A 20,449-nucleotide genomic window follows, 5' to 3' on the forward strand; every position below is an offset into this window, starting at 1 on the left:
ATCATTATAGAGCTAGTTAATCAACGTCGCTCCGTGTTGAATGTTGCGCCATCTTGGGAGGACAGCTGCTAGTGTGCTCAATGCAGTGTTTTGTTTGTCTTGCTTGATTAGGAAATATAACTATGGTAGATTGATCTTGCTGTGTTAAAAACTGCAATAGCATTACGCACAGTCGTTCATGAATAGCCCATGGTTCTTCACTATCGATTTCACCATATATCAAGCAAAACATGTAACGCTTCAGATCAAAACAATAATAGCAGTGGAGTTTGATCCTCCCAAGATGGCGGAGCCACTGAAACATGCAACATAGGGCGTGACGTCAGCTTCACATTCTCTATAGTTATAGTTATAATTCTTGGTGTTCTTCTACAGGAGTTACAGTCTTCCAAAAAGTCAAAATCCTTTCACAACTCAAAATAATTTATTTGGTCAAATAAAGTTTCTAATGATCTAACAATCATTTCATCTGCACTAGGCTGAAACTTTTAGGTAATGACCATAGAAACATTATGAAGATGATTTCATCTATCACTGAAGATCTCAGCTGTCTTCTCTGTGATTCTCCAATCATCAACATCATTATGATAAATTTGCGTCTTGTAATGTTGACATCAATTTCACATTTATTGCTGGTATAAGCACATGACCTACATTTTGTTTGAGCAAATTGCAAACCTCCTAAAAGAGAAACGTGAAATAAAATAGTTCATACTGTAATTATTTGCACCTCCCAAGATAAGCAATTTTTACAATCAATCATTGAATGTTCAGTTTTTTTTGGTTTCAGATGCTGTTTTGAACTGTGTTGATGACAAACACCTGCGATGTGATGACAATTCAACCTTGAGCAGTTTTCTTATTATGACATTCTGATGAGCATCTTCATGACTTTTTGTTGATAATACTGTACAATGAATTAACATTTGCTAATGCACTTGCTTACATAACCTAACAAAAGGGGATATCTTTTTCCAGCGTTGAAAAATCTTTAGCTAATATAAATACAGCTGTGTGTTTTTGCTTCATGTTAAAACAACAGGACAAATCTAAAAACAGGACTATATAAAGTTCTTATAAACGTAGGAATTTTCTGTTATGACTCAGAACAGAGACAACTGTCCGAATTATTATTTGCAAATACTGTTTGTGGCACAGAAAGGACAGATTTAAATTGCGACATAGTTCATTTTGCACCTCTATAGCCTCTTTGCTCTGATTTTTTCATACATTAGATTCATTGTCAGTCAGTTTAAAATACAAACGGCAATCAATGAAGATGCCAGAGAGTAGAAATCATGCAAAACATCAGACAAACTGAGAGAAAGAGACGAGACATCACACTGCATTCATTTATACCTACAGCCACATCTCCAGCTTTCAGCTTCACATGAGACACAAACACACACGTCATATAGTATTCTACAGACACCAATGAGGTCAACTCTCATGAACTTTCTAACGCATTTATCTGTTTTAAGAATAAACGCTTATGTATTATTTTTCATTCTATAGTTGTTCTTTATACATCATCATGTCTTCATAGCATGAGAATAAATTATTTTGGAATGACATGAAGGCGAGAACATAACATGAGGATCTTAATTTTACTGATTCTTAAAAGGAGAACTTCACCAAAATGGAAAACATCATATAAATCTTTTTTTTACAAAAATATCTGTCATGTCCATATAGAGATCATGTTAAAGCTCCAAAAAGCACAGACATCCATCTTTAAAGTAATCCCAATAATTTACAGTAATAAATGTGTGACGATATGTTTATCAAATAAAATATTGTTCTTTTATTACTTTAGGTTAGTCTAATGTACTGTATGTGCATTTTGGCGCTTTAATGATGGCGTTAAGCTACCAAAATTGAGTGAATTTCAGATGAATTAATCTATGAAGTACGTATCGCGCGTTTAAAGTCAATGATGCAGACATAATTACACTGAACGCTCATAAAGCTCCTCCTCAACAGTCCTGAGACTGTATCTGTGATGCCGTCTGCTATTTAATTTGGTTCTCTGAACGCTTCACAGAGCAGGAGCTTCACAGGAACATTTCCATACGCACACACGTCTCACGGGACACTTGAACCGCTCACCTCCTCGATGTCGTTGTCCAGAGCGATGATGGCGAGAGGGCTGGAGAGATTGGCACTGCTGGAGATCGTCGTGCCCGGCGGAGCTGATTCAGAGATGAAGCCCTGATAAGTGGCTACCTGGAAATACGGCGCCTGATTGTTCTCATCAAGCACCTCGATGTGGAGATTGGCGAACGCCGGCAGAGGATGTCCGTTATCTTGCTCTGCCTACGGAAAATCACACAACGCAATGGATGACGGACCCACACAACACCAAGTGTGAATCCACTGCTTTCATGGATTACGGCTGTTGCTCATACACAAGAATAACAACAGATGATTCACCAGGGCTTAACACTATCTGCAGACTTGCCCTTTCAAATGAAATAAAGAGCAGAGCTGATTAATTCAGGTCATTCCCAAACGTCCCTCATTGCACACCTGCTGCACATTCAAGAGCTTCACACGGCTGAAAATTCAGCGATGTGATTATTATATTCACAAATACCTCCTTTACCGGTGACATTATTTAAAAACACTTTCGGCTATACAAAAGTGAAATCATTTGCTGAACAGAGGTCTCTTGATGAAAATGTCATGAATTGATTTGCGAATTTTAAAATCGCATGGTTCGCGGCCCCATTTAAAGCTGAAGTGTGTCATTACTTTTGGTGTTAAATACTTTCCTCTGAAAGTACACACTGTAGTGCTTCCAAAACATCTCTGATGTTAGTTTAAGCAGATCGGCCAGCTTCACAAACATCAACAGCATCAGCTCATTTAATCACATTTACATTCTCAAGGTTTTACCATAAGTCAGTAATGCTGGGTTCACACCAAACACAAATTAAGTGATTTGCGCAAATAAATACAGTACATACAAAGTCAATGCAAAGACAAGTTGTAAATATTTGTCAACTCGCATTACTATTGGAAGAATAATGCTGGGTTTACACCCCAAAAAATTAAGTGACAAATATTTTTGAATTGTTTGCGCAGAAGATGAGATTGACGCTCATTTGCGTCTTTGCTTTGACTTTGTATGTAATTTACTCTGTAATGTCTTATGTAAATGACCTATGTCGCTTTGGATACACAACAAACTTTTCTCACGAGTATTAAAGAGCGTGGAACGCAATTGTTCACATTTTGTGTGAACCCAGCATAAGTCTTGACAGACATGTAAACACTAATTAATAGAAGCACCTGTTATGAACAAACTCTTCACTCAATAAACAAGAAATATAACATTTATTTATATCGTGTTGATTACCTCTCATGCCTAAACAGAATCCTCACAGGCTTTACTTTTAGATTTCACAAATTCTGGTGGTCTGGAATATCCTGTCTCACAGTGAGGATTTATTAAAAAGATAAATGAAGTTCCAGATGATGTCACTCACGCCCAGACCAACACAGTCTCACATTGTCACAAACTGTTATCTATTAATTTCAGTTTACTGACACAAATTTCCTCCTTCTTTCGTGTCAGTCAGCACAAAGTATTTTAATATGCTGAATCTTTCATATGTATAAATGTCGAGACCGTCCAAGAGAGAGGGAATCCCTGAGCAGGCAGCGATACCAAAAAACTCAAACTTTAATTACAAAAACAAAGAACCCACGTTGGGGGAAAAAACAAACTGAACAACGTAAATGACAAAACAAAACATCCCACGAGGGGGCAAAACAGGGCAACAGGAAAATCCAACAGGAATCAAGGCAAGGTACATCACAGGACAATGCATATCAGGTTATAAATATATAAATGTAAATACAGACTCAGTCTTTTGATTGAAAGTCGTGCTGAGTGACACAAAAAGAAAGTTGTGCCGAGTGACATTAAAAAATGGGAATATTTGTGTCAATATACACAAATAAATAGATTCTGAATTTTGTGTAAATCCCACGTTCTGCCATGAGACTGGGTTGCCCAGACACACATTTACAACAGTCACTGAGGAAACACTTGTCTCTGTCATTTAACAGTTTCTGTTGTTAACGCTTCAGGCTCAATTTGACAGTTTTGCGCTGTGACTTCTCATGATTCACTTGGCTGACAGTTATATCTGCAGTGGCCCCCGAACACACTTAAAACACGTTTAACATTCCACAAATGCCATAATGCACACAAAATATATCAAACCATATGCTACCAAAAAACACTCAGCACAATGTTTGAATCCATTCCATAGAGTTTCCCCAAATCGATTTATTTTTGTGTAAATATGTCGTCAGTTTCCTTCACATTCCCTCCTGTAGAGTGACCACAGGTGTAGAAGTTCACTAACATCTGACGTATAAGAGATGTTTGGAGAGAGATGAAGGCTGAGTTTGGGTTTTCAGCCGGAAACAGAACTTGACAGACAGACTGACAGTACTGTAATCTCATCAGAATCAATGATCAGCTGGTCAGCTGGTAAATTATACAGTGTTTATATCCAACACAACAATTCTGAATGTGGAAATTCTAAAATGTTTTGTTAATGTAAGAAAAAAGTTATTTAAAGGTTGTCATTATATAATCCCATCATCTCTGGATGCTTTAAAGGAACGTCAGCGTTCTCCATCAATCCCCACAGGATTTTGCAGAGATTTTTTGTGATTTCTGCCGCCAAAAATGCTTCATTTTGCAGCCGCATAATTAACAGTTTGCGATAAAACTGCAAAAAAAATTAGGTAAATAATAAGAAAATAAGAAAAAGTAAAAAAAAAAAACTTTTGCAAATTTGGTTACTCTTTAAAACTAGCACCTGTGAAAACATTATTTCTGCATTACTTATGATTAAAAGGCATGCAGCAGATTCATACTGAAGGTCTTGAAACCTTGCCCGCTTAATGCCCGCCCAAAAGGCCATTTTGACTGAAAGGGCAAGCAACCAATCACATATCGTTTCATGTCGTTTCATGTTTATGGTCTGGAACTGTCTATGCAATGAGTTTACACCATGAGCCTTGCATACTTTTAAGAAATCACAATTAGCTGATCGTGATGAATGTTCATTGACACCGAAATAAACATGATGTTGTTTCCAGGTGTGTTGTTTAAGAACGTGACACACACTGGTGAGGCTGACTTGACTCAAAGCAACTAGCCTGCACCTTTAGACAAAAAAGCGTAACGGCTAATGCTAACGCCTTCAGCGGAACGAAGGAAAGGATACCAGAGCAAATTGTAAGTGTTACAGACCCTTCTATCTCACTTCTATAGTATCATATATAACATTCCACACATACACAAACTGTTCTGTGTTATTCCTCCACGACGCATGAAATGAAAATGAACTATAATTGAAATAAAATAATAACAACCTGTTTGCTAAATACATCAGCCCAGCTCCGCAAGCATTCTCAAATGATTCCATCTTGGTTATTATTACCTTGATGACCAGATCAAAACGCTGCTGTTGTTCTCTGCTGATGGGCCGCAGGAGGAGAAGCTCGGCCGTGGTCCCATTCAATGAGAAGTAGTCCGCATATGACGCAGGTTTCCCTGAAAACACGAGATGAGAGCGAGAAGCGACAAGATAAATGACTCCCATTCAAGTGTATTGGAAATAATAACTCACAGGGGCATCGTGATTTAGTGACACGTTCAGTAGCATATTCATTTTCAAAGCTATACTTCAAACAGAAAGGTAAAGTAAAAGCACTAATGCACTCTCTCTCGCTCTCTCTCTCTAATAATAGCCACACATAATATTGAGTCTTCTGTCCACAGTTAAAAGCATGAGGTCGCTGTCAAAGCCGATGTTCTAACGTATCCCATACTGGAGGTTTAACCATTCCAGGGGCACGCTTGAGTTCCCCGGCATCAGCAGGGTGTCCTGAGCCCGCTGCTCTTCTTCCTGGCTTCATCTCGGAGCCCGGCGGGTGGCCGCACCTCGCCTGAAGCACAAATGCATTTGAACTCTGCTCGGCTTCCCCTGGAAAAGCACCGGCAGGGCCCTGAGTGCCAACAGAGACTGAATATAGACAACGGAGAGCCTGCGGGACACCTACCGATGAGGATGGAGTAGAGGATACCCGGGCGGTCTGATGGAGGCTGAATGTTTCTGTCCTGATCCACTGCTTGGATGGGCGGCGTCACATTGACCGGGTTCACACGACTCTGCATGCAGAAACACACATCGGCTTATATTAGTTCAATGGTATTGTTTTTTAATTTTGAATCGGTACAAAAAAGACACAAGATATTTTGAGCTATTCTATTGGTTGCAAAAAGTTTTACATAAAAATTAGTACCAAAACCCAGAACATCTCAAAAGAGAATTCCATCCATGGAGTTTATACATGAGTTCCCAGACGGCAAGGCAGTTTAAATGAATTATGCCATTACTGTTTTGCTTTTGTTGGCATTCATTTGGTTGTTTATACTGTGTTAATCAATGGGTCTCATTCACTTATAATTGTGTAGATTTTTCGTATTCACACGCACATTTGAACTTCTCACGAAAACGTTTTGCCTGATTCACAACAAGTACATACGCCCATGAACTTGTTTCTTTACCTCTTCCTAATGTTAGTAAATTTGGAGTATTTTAAATGAGCGTGCACAAGTTTAGTCATTTGCATAAAACACACCCAGTCCATCTCCATATTAGGGCTTTCCGCCTAACCTTTCCTTTACCGTCTGTCGTCACTTAAGTCAAAGAAAAAAGGTAAATTGTAAATTTAACAAAATAAAAAAAATGAAAGGCTGTGATCTTTACCTAATGTCATCTCTGTTTGAAACATACAATTGCATGCAACTTTTTTTTACCCAAGATGTTACGGATTGCAACTTTAAGACAAGAACAACAATCTGTCAGTGGGTTTGACAAACTTAAAAATGTAACATTTGAAAACAAATGACGCGGCCATTATTCAGTTTGGTGGTTGTATGAATCTTTGACAAAATGTTCAAAAATATTTAATTTCTGAGTCACTTTAAATAAGTCAAATAAATGTAAACGTATGCCTCTGAAATCCTTTCTTATTGATTCATTAATAATGCAAAACTGTTAAATCATAGAAAAAACAGTAATCTCACTGTGAAGACAAACACAAGCTTAATGTGAATTTGTTTTGTGATAGTTTTAAGTCAGTGAAACAAAGGCGTCTGCGCTGCGTCACATCAGCTCAACACGTGTAGCCAAGGCCTGGGCTCTGAAGAAAGCAGATGGCGAGGTGAGAGCCGTGAAACAACACAAGCATCGCATGTCAACACCGCCATCCACGTTCCCGCCCACCGCTGCACGTCTGTCTGCGAGAATCAAGGCTGCCTTTCCTCTCTGCCGTTTATGAGCTTTGGAGACGCGTCGAACACGTCTCCTGAGCCCGAGGGGGAAGTAAATCTCTCCCTGTCTCAGACAGAACATCAGCAGTCAGTAAATAAGCTCATCTTTAATTCAAGACACCTCAGTTACAGCCGGTGACGGGGGTGAACCCGGAAGTCAGCCCAGATCCATACATCTTTAGGACCACGGTCCCACGAGACCATTTGGGCGGGATGATGCTTTGACAGACAGACAATTAATAAATGAAGAATGATGTGTTTAAAAGAGGACGGAGTATTATCCATTAACAATCTTTTACTTTACTAAGATTATTAGAATAAATAATGGCGTTACATAAACAAGATTAAATCATGATTTCCAAACATTAAAATGTGTGTCACCGTGATGCGTTTCTTAGCAGAAGTTGACGCGAAGAGGAGAAGGCATCAGTGCAAATCACGACGTGCTATAAATAAACTCCAAATAAACCTGCACATCACAAATGCCAAGCAGCTGCAGGAAGAGAAATATCACCCTCCTCATTTCAACATCTCGGCCCGTCTCACTTCTGCTGCATAAGAACACAGAAGAACCTGGACACACACGGACGAGCGCGTGTATTCCTGCGAGAGTTAATAAGCAGTAGCAGAAATGAGCAGCAGGGTGAAGATTTATTTCTCACGGTTGCCCTGTAATTCCCAGCCCCTGTAATTATAATGCCTGTGACGGCCGTAAATCACTGACTCGCGGCCTCTTCACTGCGAACATTACCCATAATACACCTCCAGTCATCCATTATCCACACAGATGCTACATTTGTACAGTCACGAGAGATATTACTCATGGGGAAATGACTTGTTTTACTTAATGTGTTTGATGATATTACTTACGCGTGTCATTATTAACTAAAGTAGCTCACTACTCATTTCAGTGCGACCTTGAAAAAAGAAACTAGACTTTATTACCACATCTGAATTGTCCAGTGTGTTTGGATACTAACGTCTCCTTGACTCCTCAGATGCACTACGTGAATTGTTGCTGATGCAAAAACAGATCTGTGTACTTAAAGTCTCATTGAAATTAAAAATGTCAATGCCTATTTTATTTCATGAAATATTGCAGCTTTTATTGTAAATAGTTTATCAGTGTGGGTCATTCTCTTTTTAAAATGTATGTGCCCTCATAATATAGTTAAAATCTGAAAATGCACTTCTGTCCTATAATGACCATCCATCTTAAATGACGCAAGTAAGACGGCTTGGGCGGAGCATCCCTTAACTCCTCCCCTTCACCTGTCAGTCTGCTGCCAGTTCCATATCAAAATCCAATGGCAGCGTTATTACATCCAACCAAATCGCAGAGAAAAACGAAAGCCACGCCCCACTATTTCTCTCGTTAGAAATTCCATTGAAATGCGTCAAAATACGGAAGTGAAAACAATCGCATCTTCCTGTTCACGGGGACTTAAAAGCGTTAGTTCACCCAAAACTGAATATTCTGTCCTCATTTACTCCGCAGAACAAGAAAGAAGATATTTTGTAGAAAGTTGGTAACCTGAACATCACTTCTATTGTATGTACATTGCAAGTGAATGGAGGCCAGTTCACAACAGTCTTCAAAATATCTTCTTTTGTGTTTTGGGGAAGAAAGTCACCAGGTTTAAAAAGAATCGAGGGAGGGTAAACTTTTATTTTTGGGTGAACTATCTCTTTAAAAACTAATATCACTCAAACTGTACACAATGAACAAAAAACTGCTTAGTAACACATCGGAAATTGAGATTTGATGTTTATTGAACAGTTATATGAAGTGTGATTTGGACAGAGATAACCAGATGTCTTGTCAGAGATGGAAAGTCATGAAAAAGAGTGTACTCGATTTCTTTATCACGGACGGCTGAGTATGAGCAGTATGACTGAACCTGACCTTTCACTGCAGTTATTAGTCAAGAAGGAGACTCATTAACCTCCCACCAACTCACAACTGATGGAGAAAAAATAATCTTCAATGCCCTTTGAATAAACTTGGGACTGACTGAAGAGCATATCTATATTCCCCGGGTCCTATATTCCTTGGATTTATATCATACATACAGTAATAAACACATCACAAATGGACCAAACATAAGACCACATCTGACTACAACAACCAGCAAACTGAAGAACATATAATGTAGAAGTCTTGTCTTACATTCTTCAAAATATCTTCTTTTGTGCTCAACAGAACAAAAAAACATTGAGCAATTTTTCCTACGATGGGAGTCAATGGAACAGTCAAAGTTTAACTGTTCGGTTATAACCATTCTTCCAAATATCTTTCTCTGTGTTCATCAGAGCCAAAATTGAAGTAAAATAAACAACCAAGACTCCTGACTACACATGTTTTCTTTAGGATTAAATGAAAATGAATTAAATTAATTAAAAGATCAGATTTCTTGTTCAACCAATCAGAAGAATTTCTCTCCATTAATCAAGGTAGACGTTCACAGAGCAGAAACCAGAAAATCGAAACTGCATAAAAATGTGATGTGTAAAAACAGCATCATAACATTGATAATGGACGTCCAGTGTATGAAATGCATATGTTGAAAGCAGATGATCAAATTAATTTCATTTATGAAACGGCCTCAAGATCACAACACCTACAGTGTTTCCCGCTCTCAGCGGTGAAATGAGGATAACCCATTAGAGCAAAACCAGCCCGCACGCGCTCAATAATGGCCCGTACGCCGCAGTGGAAGAGGACAGAAAATTGCCGGTGTGACTGAGCTGAAATGGGCAGTAGAGACTGAAAACAGCTATTCATTTTTGCACTTCCAGTTCTCCCTTTGTGACATTTATACTGTGAAAGCGTCCTGCCTTCCCAAAGGTATTTGACTTCGGAGCTGAAGCATCTGTTTCCCGCACAGCGCTTCAGCTCGCCTCTGCTTGATCTTTCATGTTGAGTTAGGAGTGCACGGGCTCTCAGCGAGCCGATAAAACACCTGTCGGACACCATCAGTTTGTGCAGCTGAAAGCCTCGACACTTCCAAAATCTGCTTCTGCGCAACAGATGTGCCTCTCCAAAAACTGATCTGCTGAGATTTCACACTTCTATGAAAGAAATATCTAGTTATTTTAGTAGCTGCACGGGAACGTCCAATGAAGACAGACTGCTTGATTAGAAAGGAGATATTATTGCCTTTATGCCTTTGGCTGATGATTTCTTTAAAGCTGTTTACAGCGCATTCATTCGTATAAGTTGCTTCCCAAAAATATGTTAATCACAATACATGACGTGACGAGTGTTAAAATGCCATTCACAGAATTAATTTTTTGCTCATACAGTTCTCTCGATCAGCAAGGGCTTGAACCAGGCAAATAGCACCCCTTGGTTACATGATAAAAATCATATTCAATCATACCGCCAACTCCACGTGATGCTCTCACACTGTTCTCTTTCATCTCACTTTATATTCAGAAGATGTCAGCTTTTCTTTTAACAGGAACACCAGTGAAATTAAATACACTTAAATACATGGACTCCAGAAAGCATACGAGTCAGAGGAACAAAGAAGAGTGCAGACGTGTTGCACAGAGACAACTTAATAAAGAGGTGACGGTGAAGTGTAGATAATAGACACAGAACAGAACGACAGCTGATAAGAGAAGATGAGTCTGATCATCATCCATCCACAGACCGGCTCCTCTCATACGTGTTCTTAGATTCATCTGCGGACTGAAGAGATTCATAGCTTCTGCTGGTCAGATGAGCATGAACAGACCGAGCTGTAAAAGTTACATTTATTTTGTTTACAAGGCAGTGTGATTTTCCAGCATTATTTAAAGTCTAGAGACTACAATCTTAAAAATAAACATGCTTAAACGATCCTTCACAGCAATGTCATAGAAGAAACATTTCTGGTTCCCCAAAGAACCATTCAGTCAAGGTTCTTCAAAGAACCATCTCTTTCTTACCTTTTTATCATCTCAAGAAACCTCTGATGTTAAAGGTTCTTATTGAAACCAAAAAGTTCTTCTATTGCAGAAGAACCTTCTGATTTTTTGTATAGAAAAAGTGTACCGGGCTGTCAGAATATTAGACTTTCACTACACTCTTATTGTGGCCAAAATAAATTTAGCCAAGGTGGAATATAAATTCCTGATTCCGCTAGACATATCTGCAGCATTTGAAACTGTCAATCATCAGATCCTGCTAGTAACCCTGTCATCTCTAGGAATCTCAGGCACTCCTCTCCACTGGTTCATTGAGGGGCTCTTTTTCCACTGCTCACCAAATGATCACTGGGGTCCCTCAGGGATCGGTGCTTGGACTGCTGCATTTTATTATCTAAATAACATGTCTGGGACCCATCATACAGACACGTGGCTTCTCGTATCACTGTTATGCTGACAACACCCAGATCTAAATCTCGTTTCACCCAGACGATACTACTGTAGCAGCTCGCATTACAGTCTGTCTTGAAGACATCTCAGCTTGAATGAAAGAGCATTACCTCCAGCTGAACCCTGCCAAGACTGAACTACTCATGTTTCCAGCACACCCCACAGTGCAACACACTCTTTCAAAAAAACCAGGAACCTCAGAGTCATATTTGATGAACAGCGGTCCTTCAATAATCACATTGCAAAGACAACGCGCTCATTCCGATATGCCTCATTTAAATTAGAAAGGTTAGACCCTATCTCACTGAGCATGCGGCAGAACTCCTTGTCCAGGCCCTTGGAATCTCAAGATTGGACTACTGCAATACTCTCATTGGCTTGCTGGTCTTCCTTCAAAGGATATCAATCCATTCCAGCTGGTTCAGAACGCAGCAGCACGTCTCGTCTTCCAACTGCCCAAAAGAGCTCATGTGACTCCCCTTTTGATCTCTCTCCACTTTCTACCGGTTGAAGCCAATATCAGATTCCAGTCTCTAAGAATTGCCTACAGGAGAAACAGTGGATCTGCACCGGCATACTTTCACACCCTCCAAAACTCCTACACCCCATCATGATCCCTACGTTCAGCAAACCAGCGTCGTCTTGTATTGCCTTCTCATATTTTGAGTGTAGTTGAATTAACTTTAACTAATTAACTTTTTTCTTAAGCAAAATAGACCAAAACAAGAGGAAATGCGGTCTTAAAGCGTCAAACCTTAATTGTACTTTTAGAAAGGGTTTCGAAGGGTTTGAATCACATTTGTCATCGAGGTTTGTTCAGGTTTATTTCAGAAAAGCAACTGTACAAATTAAGTAAGTGACACAATGTCTGCTTAAGGGAAATAAATAAAAATGTTATAATGTTTTTTAACTGAAATGAGCCCGTATCAAACCTCTTGTCACTTTCAGTGCCATATTACACCTATTTTTTTGCACTTGTTTAATATACATTCTCCAAATATACTATTCTGTTTATAATGTGTGACCTGATGGCTTTTGTTTATAAATGTTATCTATAAGAGCTAATATCACACAGTGTATATACACATATACAGTGTATTCAGGTCTCACAGCATCAATGCTGACGTGTAACAGCCATTTCTCACAGCCCAGTCAATTCCAGATGAATAAAATCCCATTCTTGGCTTGTTTCATATCCGAGTATTCATCCAACAGATGCTTTTATCTAAAGCGACTCACAAATGAGTAACATGATGAGCCATTTGTCATGCAAGCGGTTGTAAACGCAGCACACAATGCTAAGTTACAGAACGCCCCCAGAATTACTTCACATTACTGGGGTAAAATGAGTTATGAATGCCATTTCAAGCAAAGGGACCCAACAATGCTCAATATTTCAGTCGAACATCATTTTCCTGAGTTTCCCTACAAAAATGAACTCAACATCTCCACACATCAAGCCGATCTGAGGCTGATTTAGGCTTGTATACCCCATGGCCATGATTTCATTTTTATAAAAGAGCTTTTATCACTGCTGATGCTGGAGGCTTAGTGCTGCTCAAGCAGGTGTAATGGTGGATAACTGTGACCTTTGACCTCCAGAGCTAAACACAACTCTCAGAACCTTCGGAAAGACAAAGTTAAGCCCCAAAAAAAAAAAATATTTGTTTACACTTGATTTTAATTTATCTCCCAATCACGAACGGTCTCTTAATAAACTCATTCATCTACATTATGTTTAGTTTCACTTCACAAATTCATTGTTTATTGTAATTAAAACCCACGTGAGTTGTGCACAAAGCAACTTTGCCTCAGGTTTGTGGTCTAACCCCCTTAATAATAATTAAAACCTGATCAGAAACTGAACGTGCCAGAGACTTTTTCCAACGAAACTACGTCTGCAAAACAATCAGGATCTGGAATTCCAACACAACAAAAGCAAACTTAAAGAAAATGCAACAGTTAAACGATAAAGCAACACAATGTATGGTCACATGTACGTTTCTTCTGAATGGTGGCACCGATGGCATTTCACTTGTGCTTTGATGATCATTTCACCACATAGCACTTTTTTAAATGTCTCATCTGAGTACTTTGTGTTTGCTTCAATAAGCTCTGAAGGTCAGGACTAGTTTCCAACAAAACTGTGTTGAAAGCATTCATTAAATTTCATCTTCTTACTGTTTGCAGTTCTCAAGTACTGTACCAGAATCACAGTTGTGTAACTCGGGTAAGTTATCTACATTACTCTTGTCTTCAAGTACGCTTGCTTTTAAAGATGACACACATGTATTAAAGTGGAAATAATTCTTCTGACTTCATTTATTCTAATATCCTAAAACTATTTTTGTTTAAATAATCAAGACCAATAGCGTTTTAAGAGGTGTTTTATACCGCTTCAATATTGCCAGTTTTTTAAAAGCTTGACAAATAATCAACCATCTACATAACTTTTCAGTGCATGTTTTTATTTATATAATTAGACCCAATAATGTTTTCTGAAACTCATAATAATTATCGTAAAAAAAAAGAAAAAAGTAACAACACCACCATTAAAGACCAAAAAGTGTATTAATAATTAAAGTCCCAGCCGGCACATGACCGACCTTCAACGTTGAAATATGGTTGAAATAATGACAGTTGTTGTTTCAACGTTGAAACAACGTTGATATAACGTTTAATGCTAAATGGTTGAAAACCAACCAGTACATTACCAACCTTCAACGTTGAAATATGGTTGAAATAATGACAGTTGTTGTTTCAACGTTGAAACAACGTTGATATAACGTTTAATGCTAAATGGTTGAAAACCAACCGGTACATTACCAACCTTCAACGTTGAAATATGGTTGAAATAATGACAGCTGTTGTTTCAATTTTGATTGAAATGCTAAATGGTTGAAAAAGGGTAATAAAAACACTTATAAATCAACTTTTTTTTACAAGATCCATATGTTGAATCAGTTAATGTATTTACAGAATAAATAATTTCTGCCTTTTAAATTTTTAAGATCATTATTATTATTTTATTATCCATTTACATTTTTATCTTCAACCTTCTGGTATAAATATTATCAACAGCAATAAAAGATTGCGCTGCTTTACCACACTGAAACAATTCCTATTGGTTATTTAACCTTATTTGCTTTGATTATGATTGGTTAATCTGTCTGTCATTCATGAAACTGGCCAATGAAACTGCGCGCGCCATTTTATGTTTGAAAATATGACCGTTATCCTGACCGTCTTTCTGATCTAGGACGTCATTTGAAGCGAGACTGGTCTGGCCAAGGGAAGAGCACGATAGAAAGTGGTCTGCGAGGGCGCGGGATCAAAAAGGTAAGTCTGATTTCACAAATATACGCAAGGTCATGAGTTAAACGCATTATGTCAGTTCTTGGAAAATTGTAAATGCACAGTTTTTTGAATGAATTTACTAATTCGATATTCAGGGAATGCTTTTCCACATTTGTGTCGCGGAGGGCTAACGTTAGTTTTACAGATGTCGATTGAGGCCTAACGTTACTCGTGCCGCTTCAGTGACATTTTGTGCTTTTGCGGTTGCTACTTCGATTTTAAAGGATAAGACATTATACGTGTGCACACAGATACAAAATTTCAGGAAAAAAAGTGTAACGTTACATAAGCTAAATTTTCCGTTTGTCGTCGTCATTACTGTCCATTCACGGTAATATCGCGAGATTGGAAGCGAGACTGGCCAAAGGAAAGAGCATGAAAGAGATGGGCGATATGGAAAACAATCCAATCGAGTTTATTTTATGTGTTAAATATGATTCACAATATTATCACGATTCTTTTTCATGTTAGTTTTACTGTTTTGCAAGTTGTCTGAGCAAATAATAGTAACGTTACTGCAATATGCTACTGCAGTGGCATATGGCCAACAGCATGACAGGGTCTGAAAATCCTGCTCAAAACGCTATGTTCCTCATCAAATGAATGACAATGGTTAGTAGGATTGTAAAATGTTTTGATGAGATTGATCAATTAATTATTTAATAATCAAATATAACGACTACAACTTGTCACCAACGCTGCCTCAGATGTGTGCTTGTCAGATGTGTGACTGTTGCGGACGTCCTCTTCCTGGAACAACGCACAAACGGCAACTAAACCTAATGAATTCACAATGATTTAATAAAATAGTGTTCTCAACCTAACAGTAGGACAACAATGTTATGTAATTCAAAAAAAAAAAATAGAACAGAATAGAATGGAAGAGAAAATTGGTATTACTGGATCAAGATGTTTGAATTGAAGCAGACATATATGATGTATAATGTGCGAGAATGACTGAGCTGGCTTATCGAAAACAGGGAAGCTACTGTGCATAAGGTCAATTGTGATCCTAATAACTTTGACATCCTTAAAAGCTTTTCCATAAATTTATAGAAATTTTGTTGATCTTGGCTGTTTTAATTTTTCCCTTTAGATGCAGTCGTCAATGCACACAACACAACATTAAGAAAGTGCTTTGTTGTTGAATGAGAATTTTTTTCAATTAATTATGTGAAAGTGTAAATGTGGAATATAGATGTATATTTAAATTCTAAGAAAATTATTTTTCCATTTGGTGTAATTGTTCAAAACTTTTTCTTTAGAAAATGAAGCATCTCATCCCTGCACTGCAGATTAATGAACATCTAATTGTTAGAAAGAGAATTTTTTTATGCCGTCCAATTGCAAATCATGTACAGCAAGTTTTATGAGTTGCTGAAAACACTATGTGTACCGAAAATCATAGTTTACATCTCAGTGTTTGACGTTTAAGCAAAATTACAGGTACGCCGGTGAAACAGGGTTACAATATCAACGTTGATTCAATTTGCAAAATCGAAAGGTGATTCAACGTCGACAGAAGACCATAACCCGAAAGGCAAGAGTGAAACGACGTCGCGATTTCAACGGTGAATCAACGTTGTTTCTTCCGCGGTGAAACGACGTCACAATATCAACGTTGATCCGTTTTGCAAAATCGAAAGGTAATTCACCGTTGATTCAACCATGGTACCTGACGTTGTTTCAACGGTGAATCAACGTTGAAATGCCGGCTGGGGTTATTGCATATTTTTATATTTTCATGGTGATGCAGGACTGCATATCATGTGACACACCACAGAGCCACAGCAGCTGTATGACTGATAGCCATTTTTACCCAAAATATTCACAAACTTGTTTACTATGTCATATAATATCTGATGTTCCGATTGTCAAATATGTGCATGTGAATGTGTTTTTTTTTAGGGCTGTCAATAGATTAAACTTCCTAATCGTGATTAATCGCACCCTTTACGTGTGATTAGCTGCTATTAATCGCAACGTATAGTGAAATTAACATACAGTATTAATTTTACCATGATTATTTTAAGCTGTCAATCAATAAAATTTTTGATAGCTAATCAAACACTGCATTTATTATCTCCAAATGAATATACTGTCCTGCACTTTTTATTTTGATCGCACATTTTATTCTTTATTACAAATAATGCTACAGATCAAAACAAAATAATCCTCCCAAGATGGCGGCATCACAGCAACAAGCAACATAGGGCGTGACGTCAGCTTCACATTCTCTATTTGAGCTACAGTATAAGCGGTATGTTAGTTTCTGCCACGGTTTGAGATCTGTAGGATTTACATCACATGAACTCATCCACTTCTCTCATAATACACAAATGTAAGTGCCTGGTGAACTGGAAGAAGAATAGAGCGGTCTTAATAATGGCTTACACAGAGACTGCGTATCTGATGTGAATAAAACGCATCCGTTAAATTACCATAGACATCAGTGTGTATTTTACAAACTCTAGATGTATATTGTGCTTGTAGGCACGTGTACTGTATATGTCTGCAGCCTAAATGAAACATTATGTGGTTGAAAGCACTGCACGGTTGTGATATGCGACAGGATTGAGTCCATCTCTGGCTCAGTGCCATTCAAAGTGCTGAATATTCTAATCACACCGATGTGATCGAACGCTGCAGAGACCAGCCTAGAATGATCACACTAGTGCTCTCGTACTTGAGTCCGGACTCAAGACATTTGTCTGTGGTCTCGGACTTGACTTTGACTCGTTGGTACCTACACTCGGATTTGTCTCGACAGAGTCCAATGATATTTTCTCTTTCCAAACAAAACCATTGATGAAGCATTTATGTTTGCTTGAGTTGGACTCTTGATTTTCATTAAGTTAATTCTCTTTCCTCTTTGAGTAGGTTACTTGTTGTGATGGGTGTCAAGCTGTAAAAAAAGTTTCTAAATAATACTAAATGAAATTATACTAAATGACTGATTTGAGTGTTCTGTTTGACAACGCTAAGATACTGTGCCAAATAAAAATGATGAAAAGTGAATTTAAGACATTAAGGACAGGTGGGAGCCCTACAGTTGACATACATCTGTTGTGGCGATGGAGAACTTTGATCCATGTGACACAAGAGCGCCTACAATGACATGTTTTGGAAATTCATGAGAAATGGCAAAAATAAACAACAAGCTGATTTTACAATATTGTCTGATTTTTAAAAATCCATGCACGGAAGTCCAGAAAACATACAAATGAACAAATTCACATGTAAATAATTATGTATTGCCAGCACCACATGGCTAGGTGCGGTCAATTATTTAAGATTATCACAATTATATATTATTTTCACAATTCTCTTTGGTGCTGGTATTAACTGGAAATCTTCATATCTCACAGATGATTCAGAGCTGTGTGACTTCTGACGGCTTCAGTTCTACACCCGAGACTAACAGACATGTGGATTAACTCTCAGTCCATTCATGAAGTCTCATTAGAGAAAATATTCACGAAAGCTTCTTCCGTTTTTAATTTGCCTCCTGTATGATTTTCCTTTTAAGTATTCACGATATGAGAGGCGCTCGGGCACACACGCACTGCTGCGTTACAGAGAACATCATTGAACTGTCATGAAATGGAGATGTTTCTCAAGAGCAGACATGCGAGGTTGGTGCCCCATCAGAATACAAACAGCTGCATGGTGACATCAGTACTCACGGGATGGGTGAGCTCCAGGATACTGGCGCGGTACGTGAGAGGTCTGCAGTCGCGGGTGTTGTCCACCAGACTGCAGGGCAGGAACATTGGACCCATGTCATCTCCATCCAACACATCCACTGTCAGCGTGGTGGTGGCGGTGAGCCGGTTGGCTGGATTCGGCGCTCTGTCCTGTTGCGAAAGACAAACAAGAGTGATCGCGAGTTTGAATCCCATTGAAATGGCCATCTATCTCACGATCCCATGGGTTTGACATGGTTCCATTAACACAGAAATATTCATGTTTCATATTGTGCTTTTGCGAATGACTATACGAATTTTATGTGACTTTACAGTGCACATGAACCGGAATTTGCAATCGTTTTTTGATACATTTCCGAGTGGAATGATATTTTGAATGAGAAAAATAGTGGGTGTGGGTTTCGTCTTTTTCTGCAATTTGATTGGATGTATAAAAACACCCGTTGCATTTTGAAATTAAAGGGGAGGAGTTAACGGATGCTCCGCCCAAGCCATCTAACGTACATCATTTTAGATGTATAGTCATTACAGGACGAAGTACATTTTCAGATTTAACTGAAGATTATATGCACAAAAAAAAGAAATTGGTAAAATATTTACAAAAAAGGCTACAATATCTCATGAAAAAATAGGAATTGTACATTTTTATTTCACTCGGACACTCAAATGCATCTAAGACATGCAATACATTTATAAAGATGAGATACAAATTTAGTGAGGTTTGCAACGAGTCAAAACAAATGCACACTTTTCTAGGGCTTAGTTCTTAGTTCCTGTTCCTATTCTGATTCCTCAACGCACATTATTTCAAAGGATAAACGGTTTTTGTCCCTTCATTTCGGTACAAAAAGTCTCCTTCAATTCTCAAGGGATCACATGGAAAACAAGTGCTGTCTGACATTTCTTCTTATATTCACACTTGTTGTCTTTCCCCCAAACACTGTAATAAATGTATGCTACAAACCATAATAAAATAACACACATGTAAGAAAGTGTCTGTTGCAAAAACACATCATCATTAGATTTCAGATATGAGCTGTACACACTTACGTTGGCCTGAATGATAACCAGGTAGCGTGTGATATCCTCATAATTCAGTCTCTCTCTCAGAACCACAGAGCCAGACAGGGTGAGGGGGATGTCGAATGTCCGGTTCGTGGTCTGTGGAGAAGGAAGAGGTTGGTCAGAAGAGCTTCCTGCTCCTCACACACACACACTCACTCATGAGATATTCATCATCCGTCTGCTTCAGTGAGGAGAGAATGCTGATGGAACAAAACTGATGGACTTTCAAAACCTCATGAGCCTGTTTAGCCGGACAGGTGCAGTACACATGTTTTAAAGAGGACGAGTCATCTCGTAGCGCTGTTTTGTGATTATCGTGGCAGAAGAATTAATAATAGATATTATCACAATATCTATTCAATTATGAAATAAATAATACTATCAGTCAAATTCATCTTTAACGCTATTTTGTGTGTTCTCTCTATTGGCTCTATGTGTTTTCAACCGTGGCTCACATTTGCGAGAGGTTAAATCTACCTCATGAGCACCCTGATATGCTTACTTCACTTAGAGTTTTTCTAAACTCATATGATTTCATCATGGTTGAATGCACAGAGACACACAGCACAGTCGGTGGGATGGGGTGGGT

General features: G+C 38.4%; 1 protein-coding gene across 1 annotated transcript in view; it reads right to left on the reverse strand.

Moving 5' to 3' along the window:
• LOC130439453 (protocadherin-15-like) overlaps positions 1 to 20,449 on the reverse strand; it is a 135,816-nt gene that overhangs the window by 81,681 nt on the left and 33,686 nt on the right. Inside the window, exons 8-12 of the mRNA XM_056772071.1 lie at positions 19,846 to 19,956; positions 18,775 to 18,945; positions 6,091 to 6,199; positions 5,469 to 5,581; positions 2,110 to 2,316 (exon numbers count right to left, since the gene is read on the reverse strand). Coding sequence (XP_056628049.1) covers positions 2,110 to 2,316; positions 5,469 to 5,581; positions 6,091 to 6,199; positions 18,775 to 18,945; positions 19,846 to 19,956 — 711 coding nt within the window. The remainder of the gene's footprint in view (positions 1 to 2,109; positions 2,317 to 5,468; positions 5,582 to 6,090; positions 6,200 to 18,774; positions 18,946 to 19,845; positions 19,957 to 20,449) is intronic.

The sequence above is a fragment of the Triplophysa dalaica genome, chromosome 17 (genome assembly GCF_015846415.1).
Source record: "Triplophysa dalaica isolate WHDGS20190420 chromosome 17, ASM1584641v1, whole genome shotgun sequence".
In the NCBI taxonomy this organism is placed as follows: Eukaryota; Metazoa; Chordata; class Actinopteri; order Cypriniformes; family Nemacheilidae; genus Triplophysa; species Triplophysa dalaica.